Source organism: Neolamprologus multifasciatus, chromosome 5 (assembly GCF_963576455.1).
Source record: "Neolamprologus multifasciatus chromosome 5, fNeoMul1.2, whole genome shotgun sequence".
Classification (NCBI taxonomy): Eukaryota; Metazoa; Chordata; class Actinopteri; order Cichliformes; family Cichlidae; genus Neolamprologus; species Neolamprologus multifasciatus.
The window spans coordinates 17,574,734-17,585,126 of record NC_140443.1 but is presented as its reverse complement, the minus strand read 5'-3'; the positions used below and the strand labels follow the sequence as shown (position 1 = coordinate 17,585,126).

Sequence of the window (10,393 nt, the reverse complement as noted above, 5' to 3'; positions counted from 1 at the left end):
AGAGACTTCAGCCTCACCCTACCCCCATCCTGCCCTCCTCTGCCCCATCCAGAAATAGGGAGTCAAGCCTGAAGCTCTTTACTGTACCACTGCTCAAGCAGAATAATTCTAACATGTTTTGTGCAAGAGCGCAAAATGTTAACGTTCCATAAATACCCCACTGAAAAACACAGAAAATTAATGAGAATGTTCTTACAGTTTATGAGGAAGATGCCATTTAAGCAGCAATGTTCATCTCCCAGGGAGTGGCAAGGATTAATTGACATTAATTGGTTTATTATGAAACACTGAAATAAAACCAATTCGATCAGGCAGACAATAGAATGATGACGTCTAAACACAATAAGAATAGTAATCTAAAATGATAAAAACTTTTAGAAACCGTAACCAGCAAGAGATTATCTCTAAATAAATGTTAGTCAGTGAAAAAAAGAAAGAAAAAAACCCTCAAACTCCACAGGAAGTTGCAATGGTCAGTCAATCATGGACAGACATCGTTTACATGGTTGGCCCCTGTTGTTATTCAACAGTCGGGCAGGAAATCCAAATTGTGGGCTTATTTCAGTTGAGTAAATAGCTCCAAGAAGGTGATATATAAGCTCTAAATCCAAATTTTAGCCTGTGGTCTGCAGACCTCAAACACAGCTTATGACCTCAAATATGTAAGAAACCTAACATTAACCACTTAGCAACACAGCTCACTAACAGAAAATAACTGAAAAATGCACAAAATGTTAACACTGTCTCTTTTGCCTTAAACTAATGTCACCAAAAAACATTTTAAAGTAATCAATACGTTAAACATGCCATTAGTAGTCAGCGAGTGAAATGGTTTCTCATGGGGAGCCTCACACAAATACTCCTTTTTTTGATGATGTTGATTTTATTTCATTTGATTTTAACAGTTGTCTCTCTTGATGCACAATACCGGGAAGGAAGCCTCAGTGTCACCCTAACTTTTGTTTGGTTGTAAAATAAAAGCCCATTGGATCTGCTTTTAAATGTTGATGATGTCCGACTGCTCTGCTGCGGATATGCATGATTCGCTAAGAATTACTGCTGCTTGAAAGTGGTGTAAAAGGGAGTTTCCCTACAACTGAGCATGCAGTCTATGGGATTATAACTTGCTGTGTATTTCTTGGTTATGTAAACTGAATAAGATGGAGATGACACCTCTGGATTGCACTTTTATTTTAAGAAATACCATGAATGTGTAATCCTGACAGGGTGTCTCTGTCAGTAAGGATCTCTGGTGAAGCCAACTCATGCTGCAAAATGCTGTAGGTTGCATAGTCATACCAATAAGTGGCAACATCAGTATCGATGGAACTTTGATTTAGAGCTCATTAAATTTCCTGTAGTCATATTTAGTTGGATCACAAGTCATGCACAACCTGGCCTGTGCCGCATTGCATTAGCTACAGTAAGCGTATGCAGCAGTCTTGACTGCGGCGGCTGCTGCTGAGGATGGAGGGCTTTGGAGCTGACGTCTCCATGTCAGGTCACATCTGCAGAACGATCTCACAGTGTAAAGATACGTCGTTCTTCCTGTTTCAGTTCAACTCATAACGCATCCCTGCACAGTGAGCAAGCAGTGGACGCGTTACCTCGGGCAAACGTTACTCTGCCCGGCCAATTTGAGACGGTGATGTCAATCCATTATGGCTTTATAGATCGCCGCGAACTTGAGGCTCACCACTCACCACACTCAGCAGGCTAATCACGGTTAATAAAGTGAGTACTAGTTGCAAACACCAACTCTTTAAATGATGTAACCTTTGTCCGGTATGCTGCTGTGTAATTAACGTGCAGGAAAATCTTAATTTCGACACCCGCGGTGGCTAGTTAACGTGATTAACGTGGTGTAAACTGCGTTTATATTCTTAAATAAAATATTACGGTTACAAAGCACATTCCCGGAGAACGTTATGGTTAACAGGAGTCGAAATAACCCGCAAAACACTTGAAAGAAAACCCAAACGCTCCTACCTTAGGCGAAACCCTCCTCTTCCTTTTTGACTGTGTGAAGACCCTCCGGATTTTGTTGCTCTGACACAGCTACCACGCGCTACAACAAAGCCCCGCCCTATCGGCTGCGGCCGAGAAACCATTCGCCGTTTAAAACACAACTGCATTTAGGTCCACGTTTCTCATTGGCCAGAGTGCCTGTCGATCAATTCGGATTCCGCTTCCCGCGTTCTAACCAGCGCTCACAATACATTACATTATGCAGCCTATAATTAGGTGTCAACATGCACTGCAGGCATGTGAAATCTACAGAGTGACCTCCAGTATTAATAAACAATGGAATAACAAGAGCAGAGATTCATCACACTTGTCCTTTAATGACAGGCATTGCCATACAGCAGTCAAAATAACAGGGAAGCAGTTAGTGATTATTATCCATATTGTTTCAGTGTCATTGGCAAAACGATAACCTTTCGCAACAGAATGTTTTCTCAATAGCAAGTCCTGAATCTCGATGCCAGCTATAATGGATTAGCAGTCTCAGCACTGTCAGACTTTTATAGGGGGGGCTGTGTTGTTTGCAGTGTTGCAAGCAAACATAGCTACAGTCAGTCTTTCATAATAAGAGGAGCCTTGATTTGAGCTGCAACCTCAGCCCCCATAAGTTCCTCTACAATCGTCAGGGCAAACTCAAAACTCGTTCCTGGCCCACGGCTGGTGATGTAATGTCCATCCTTCTGTACTCGAGCCTCTGAATATTTATAGTGGTCTAAAAAAAGAAAGAGCAACACCATAAGGATTATGACAATATGACAGCTTTGAGCTACAAACCGAAAGTCACACGTCATGATGTTACAGTGAACTATGAGAATGTAGACATAGTCACAATTTCAGCCATTTCTAGTATGTTCTGTCAAATTCCTGTATTGCTTTTCACCTCTGAGTGGTGTGCTCTCCTACTGCAGAGTGACACGATTCTCTATAGGCAAGAAAGAGCTAGTATAGCACCATCTGCTGCCCTTTACAAATACACACACCTCCTCCTGTTCTCTTCTGAGTTTCAGCACTCAATATAAAAAGCCTCTAGCAGTACATGAAGTCACAGGTTTCTGTTTTTGGTGTTTTGGGGTTTGTTTGTTTTTTACCTCCAGCCATCATCTTCTCCTTCATGGCAGGATGTGTAGTCACTGTGCTGCCGAAGCCAATGCCATGTGCCAGAAGAGCAGTGGGACCTGCAGAAGGGCAAAGCTGTGTAAGGTTCATTTAACAGCTTCCTGTTAGAAAGTGACACTAAAGAGCGTGTTCGGCTGCTTGTGTCGGTCCTCGTTTTCATCTTTATGCAGTTCAAAGAATTCAGACTGAGTCAAGAGTAAACTAAGCAAAAGGCTGCATCCTCAAACCGCTCCTTTCAAACTCAATGGAAAATGTTTACAGCAACAAGAAAATGCAAATACACAACATGATGCATTTTACCTTATGGATTTCAGTTGCTAAATCAATGACAGACTTGCAAAGTATCCGATTATAACACTGTGTCCCAAAGGTATCCTTAACTGTACCATTTTTTCTAAGTATATCTACATATAGTATATGGTTTCACCCTCTCACCAAAGACTTTGAGCTACATTGAGAAGAGAGGTGGGAGAAAGAAAGACATTGACTGCTGCTGCATTAACTTTGGTAATGCCCTACCACTGCAGTGAGCTCATCCAAAAACTGTTAATAAATAGAAAGTTATTGATTATGCTCCTTGGCTGCCTTCCCATGCAGTCTAAAGATTGCACTTCTCCCTGGCACAACAGCAGTCTGCCAGTTAGAGCCAAGCTACTCCTGTTACACACAGTCCCCACCCAGAGGACAGCAGTCTGTGTCTCAGAAGGTCTCTCTCTCCCAGGAACCGCAAGGCAGAGAAAAGTGTGAGGATTATGATGGCTGTTTTATAAATTGTGTATTTATATTTGGGGACCTCTCTTACGTCCATGTGTCACTTATTAGCTCAAAATAAAAGTATATATATAAGATACATTTGTCCTGTTTCTTTTGTTTGGTGCATTATTACTCCAATTTTCAATCAAGTCTTTATTTTTTTTTTATTAATTAACTTTTTTCATGTGTCAGGATAATAACTGGCAGTTTCATTAAACTGTATATTCCTGTGAGGATTTTAGTCATTTCTAGGACACCCTTCAATCCACTTTGCCGCATTGGTCCCCCGTTCCCGTTCGAATTGTCCTTCCTGCGTCCTTTCATCTGTCAAATAAAATGTCACCTCTTCTGGGCGCACTTGGGGGACACTTCTTAATCAAAACCTCACCCTTTGTGAATGGGGTTTGCAAATTTCCATAAATTAATGGAGCATGATATTTATAATTGGTGTATATTTTTCAAGATCTGGATGAGATGCATGCTCTTTTTAGGTTAAATCCACTTACTAAAATGTTCAGAAATGACATGTGTGAACCTACTGAACCTCCATCATTTCCTAATCCCATTTGCCAGTACAAAACTAACTTGATGAACCTAAAACCAGAGTATCTTTGTAGATGAGAAATTATTTTTATTAATTTTTGTCGTCAACTGTTTTGATATATTTTGGAAAAGTGTGCGCATTATTATTTTTTTGTTCAACTACACCATAGCACAATGATCACATTTATGGCCACAACATCTTACAAACCCTGCAATCAGTATGTGTCTGTATGTATCTCTTTCCATCACTCTTGAACCTTCCTTGGCTCCTCCAACAACAACACTTTCTTTTTGCCATGTAAAAATGCCAAAGTTAAGGCCATTACAAAATGAGCGTGATGCCAAAAGACAACAAAATTCAACATTTTTCAGAAGCAGATTTGCAAATACTTCATCCTCAAAAAACACGCTGTGAAAAAACTGAGGTCAGCATCAAGCGATGATAAGCTGTTCCCGATGTTTCTAAATAATAAAAGGAAGAAACTGATACTGGTTTCATCCACTTCTCAAGACAAGGCAGCAGCAGGGAGAATTTCATGGTTTGACCCAGAGCAGCGTTTAGCTGCATGTCTGAGGTAAAATCGTATTATTTCACTATTTCCATATCATTGTGTATTCAATACCAGTGGACATTTTGAGCTGTGTTTGCATTTGTTTACAAATGCATTGTTCTGATTAATCAGATCAGTTTATTCACACACGAAAAAATCTTATGGAAGAAAATAAACGCTGCAAATTTAACCAGCCAAATTACACGGTCCATATAAACAGCTGTATTAAGAATACGTGAGTCTGAAGAATATTTTTAACGCACAAAATATGTTCACGAATTGCATAATCCGCAATTTAAGAAGAATTCTGTCTTTGCCTTTTTTTGATTGAGGCGTTTTCCTTATGGCAAACAGCTTTTAAATGTTAAGATTAGACTTTAAACCAATCAATCTAAAGGCAGCACCAGTCTGTGTGATCAACATTTAATTTTTATTGATTATCTAAAGTAAAACATTTGCTTATTGCCTGTTGAAGCTTTAACCCACAGAGAGTGACCTCAACTCAAGGTTGGTCCTGTGTAATTATGTAATTATGACTTTGTTGTTTCCACCAACTGTACCTGCACAGATGGCTGCAATCAGCCCTTTTCTGCCATCTTGATCTTTCAGCACCTCCTTCACAGCAGGAGACTGCAAGAGAGAGTAAAAACCAGATGCACAGTGAGTCATTTGCAGTCCATGTGGTTCCACTGAGTATATGCTGACTTTATTATAATCACTGAGATAAGCTGACAATATTTAAAAAACACTTAACACATACAGAGCTACCCAGCAAAAATAAAAACGAATAATATAATGCACCCATCAGATAAATATGACTCGTATATCAAAACTCATATTGTGCATTATATTTCTTTTTCTTTTTTTTTTTTAAATACAGAATCTGTCAATTTCTTGGCAATTTTCTCATCAAATTCTAAAGCCTAAAATGTGTGGTTTTTTTTCCAATATAAAATCACTTAAAAGAAGAAAAACACAATTGCAACAAATTCCTATCTTGACTCAAGGCTTATTCATCTTCCATTTATCCAATCTATAGAGCTATTTTTGCTTTTCATGATTACAGAGAGGCTGTAGCTGATCCCACCACACACTGGACAGATATCTAAAATCTGAAGCAGAGCATAAATTCAGTAGACTCGTCCATTAAAAATCCTTGATTTAGTGTAAACTAATGTGGTTATTTACCATATTACTTATACAATACAAATACAAAGTCTTGTAATATATGCTTCACTGAGTATTTACAAGAACAGTAAAAATATGGATCTCTTTAATCTATTTAAATCTATTTCATTGGCACATTGGACAAGAAGTTAATACAAAAAACCCAAATTCTTCTGATATAACAATATAAATGCAAACACCAACTGATGCTCTCCACATCCAGCTGGATGGGATAACATGAAACCTGAACACATCTGAAACACACATGGTTCAGTTCATACTATACAAGATCGATGAAGGCCAGCGTATTACACGGATGAGTATTCCGGCGGAAAAAATTGCCATTTCATCACAGAATGACAACAATCTAACAGAGTTCAGGAAACATAAGTAATGCAGCTCACTGTGAGTTACATTACTTGTCTTTAGTGACTTACAAAAAAGGACACTAGTGACATTTCTGATGATATAGAAAAAAAAACATTTTATTGATGCCGACAGCTCAAAGGCAGCAGCATTTATAAGTATAAGTATAAGTAACTGAAGGGCATTTCCCATCCTCCTTTTTTTGGTGACCTAATCTGAAGTGTGATTCTACTGAAACAAGGTGCCAGCAGCAGCAACATTATAGTGCAACAGCAGTAACACACCGTGAGTCAATTATAAGCACAAATGTAGCCTCGGTACTGTTTTCTCTGGAAGTTTTAAGTAAAGTTTAATATGCCTGCTTCACACTTTAGTTTCACAACAACTACTTTAGCCATGAAACTCTTCAAGAGCTCTACAATACTGTCACATAATCAAACTGAAGAATACTTCTGCCTGGGCTTTTCCACCAGCTGCTTAAACCCCTGCTTTTCCACCACATAACCACATCAGTAAATTCCAATCAACGTTTTCTCTTCCTGTCATATGAAGCGCAGTTAGTGATGCTTGGTTGAGTCATTAATTTACTTTTGAGTCACAACATCACCTGGTATATACCACACTGGAGTGGTTAAGTGGTAAAACAAGCTTATTGTTTCCACCTTTGGGGGGAACAAAATTCTTTGTGCATATTTTCTGAAGTATTGAGCTTTTTTGAAGGCTACTTTTTGAAGTGAGCTTTTTTTTTTTTGAAAAAGTTCCTTTTTTAGGAATTAAATCTTCATAAGCGGCTGACATGGGACTCCTGCTCTCAGAAAATGCCCAGTCTTTCTGACGTGTATGCTATGGAACATAAAGGCATGGCATTGCTAATAGCACTGATGTTATGCTTTGACGCTGACATAACTCACATAAGATTTACACTAGTGTTATTGCAGATGACATGATATGGCACAACCCTACCATGTTCTGGAGACATTTTTGATGCCTGTATGGAGATGCATGGACTAGCAGGGCTCTAGAGTGCGACCAATTTCTCAATGGTGCGACTAAAAAAAAAATCCTAGGTCACAATAGTGCATCCAGCCGTTCAAGTAAAAAAAAGAAACATCTCCGCAACTCTGAAAGTCTCCGTGTGGTCAACAACAGATACACGTTATGCCCATATGGTGGTCTAAACCAATCAGAGATAGTCAAGGGTGGGACCTCTCTGATTGGCTGTGGTAAAGATATTCCTGTAGGCCTACGTGTGTATGTTTGAAAGTGCAGGTGGATAGAGAGACGTGAGTAGCCTACGTCTGATAGAAGTAGTAGATGTAGCTGTGGGTAATGAGCCAGTTTCCCTGGCTAAGATACAGTAAGGCTGACAACATGATGCACTGCATTTACTGTGGTGTAGTGGCGGGCCCTGCATTTACTTGATATCAGATCAATACCAGAATTTGCAGTATGACAGAACACTACTCTGTGTTGAATGAGAGAAGAAGTTGGCAGGACAATTCCTGGCCACTTTTCTACATGTGAGTCACTTCCTTGTTTGCACACATTTTTGTTGCCACCTCTTGTGAACATCAGGTAGACCTTTTAAATAATATCCTAAATATCCTTATAACTGTGAGTCAGTACTAGGCTGTATGTATGATCATTCTAAACGCTGTGTGTGTTGGTTCCCCTGTTCCCCAATTAGCATCTAACCAGCAAAAATAATCGTCTACCGCTGCCAAATATTTGCAATTTTAGTAAAAAATGTTATTGTGATACTATGAAAACAAGATAACATTTCTTGCACACGCGTATAGCTAAAAAGAAGCAACTGCATTTCTTTGGATACAATTATCGATTTACAAATCTAGAATGGTCCCAATGCTGGAATTTTGGCACAGCAGCAGAGAACTTAAATCCCCGAAAGTGGTGATATCAATATGAAACTGAATCTGACAAGGTGGTATTAACTGAGGACCCAAGTGTGTGAGCTAACGGAAAGAGCGTTTGCGTTTAACAGTGGATTTATACTTCTGCATTAAATCTATGCCATAAGTACGCAGTGACCTGAAAGAATGTACAAAGAACTTGAAAAACCCGAGGGGAAAAATATGTTTGCCTATGAAAAAAAACAATAACAACAACAAAACAAGATTTTACTTGTTTCTTTTGTCACTGGCACCACATATAAAACACCAGGACACAATCACAAGACAATAAAACACATGATGCACCACACACAAGCAGAACCATTTGTGTAGGTTACATCATAGACTATACAGAAGATTCAGTTTAGACATCTTAATCAAACATAAGACTGATGAACCTTTAGAAACAATTTTTTTCACACTTTTCACTGTCAGTTATTTAGTCCTAATGTTTAGGCAAATCCAAGCATTTTAACTTGTTTTTATTCTTAAGTCATTTCCAAAAAAAAAATTTAACTGTAAAAACTGACCCTCTCCCCATCTCACCTCTGCCAGATTCTGGGCTCCTGGCATTCCTCCTGGTAGCAGGACCACATCATAAGGGCCCTAGAGCAGGGGCGGGGAAAACCATCAACACTAACATTTTTTCCACTAATAAAGATATACAAGCATATAATATAAGCATTGTAAATAACGCTTTTCCCCCCTTCTTGTATGTAATGTTAGTAGGTAGTTGCTGAGCCTCACCTGTTTCCTCGCCTCCTCCAGACTGGCATCAGGACAAATGACAACGTTTCTGCTACACTGGACTGGTTCTTTGCCGGTAAGACCAGCTACCGTCACTGCTATCTACATGTTTGGGCAGTAAAAGAAAAAAACAACAGTGTATCATTATCCTGATGAATGTGGCATTTTGTCTTCACTGGCTGACGTAGACTTTTATTTTGAAAGATATCAAATGGCGGAGATGTGCAACGATGTTGGACTTTGACATTTAACTTGGCCTCTGTCTGCACTCACTAGTAAGGTTACGAGTCCGTCAACCATTAGCAGACAACCCCAAAATAGCTGACTGAACACTTAGCTTATGCGCTAAAATAACCTGTAATATGCAAAGGGAAAAAAATGCTAAGTTAGATCGACAGTGTTAGCAAGCGTTAACTTTAGCACATGATAAGTGCGTATGTAACCCTTATCAAGATATCATGCTGTTATAACAGTCTTCACAGGCTGATATCTTAACAATGCTGCCACCAATACTGTTGTGAGTCGACTGAAGCGGGGTCAAATTTTTATGGCCGCTAACAGGCTAATTTGCTAAATGCTAACATATAGCATGTTACAAACCCCAGCTCTGCGCATAATGTCCACGGGAATAACAGTTTCCATTTCCTCTGCGCCTTTAGACAGGATTACTAACGCCCTCTTTCCTGCCATGTTAGCTTGCAGCTCTGTACTGCTAGGTGCAAAGACGCTAACTTCTGTTTCCAACTTCCAGAAGCAACCTGCACGCGCTGCGAGTTTGACAGGAGGGTTGCCAGACTGCGCGACACTATCCCCCTTTCTAGACTGCGGTCCGTGCCTATTCTACTCGCACCTGCAAGTATGTGAATTAAAAAAGTAAAGTAGTTACTTTTGAAAATAGATTCTTTTATTGTTAGTAGGATTTTGCAAACAAATATATTGTGCGCAAGAACAGGAAGGACAGGACCTGCATAGCATGTCACTGTACCACTCCAGCACATAACAGCAGGGTGCAAGACGCTAGCAGACAGGGCATACATAACAAAGAGGCTGGCATAGTGTACAGGAACATCTATGCTCAGTATGGCCTGCAAGTCCTGAGGTCGAAATGCTGTACGCCCCCTCGAGTGGTTGAGAATGAGCAAGTTAAGATCCTGTGGGACTTGTTTGACAAACTAGTGATGGACATAACCAATCGGACATAGTCGTGGTAGACAA

General features: G+C 39.6%; 2 protein-coding genes across 3 annotated transcripts in view; both read right to left on the bottom strand.

Annotated features, from left to right (window-relative positions):
- kcnab2a (potassium voltage-gated channel subfamily A regulatory beta subunit 2a) overlaps positions 1–2,210 on the bottom strand; it is an 87,440-nt gene extending 85,230 nt beyond the window's left edge. For both annotated transcript variants that reach the window (XM_085159034.1, XM_085159036.1), the window contains exon 1: positions 1,990–2,210. The gene's annotated coding sequence lies outside the window, so the exon portion shown is untranslated. The remainder of the gene's footprint in view (positions 1–1,989) is intronic.
- Positions 2,211–2,325: 115 nt separating this feature from the next.
- park7 (parkinson protein 7) lies at positions 2,326–9,986 on the bottom strand. The gene is made up of 6 exons (XM_085159040.1): positions 9,779–9,986; positions 9,179–9,280; positions 8,978–9,037; positions 5,549–5,618; positions 3,114–3,200; positions 2,326–2,737 (listed from the first exon to the last, which is right to left on the bottom strand). The coding sequence occupies exons 1-6, from the start codon at positions 9,866–9,868 to the stop codon at positions 2,577–2,579; spliced, it is 570 nt and encodes a 189-aa protein (XP_085015166.1). The 5' UTR covers positions 9,869–9,986; the 3' UTR covers positions 2,326–2,576.
- Between the last annotated feature and the right edge of the window lie 407 nt (positions 9,987–10,393).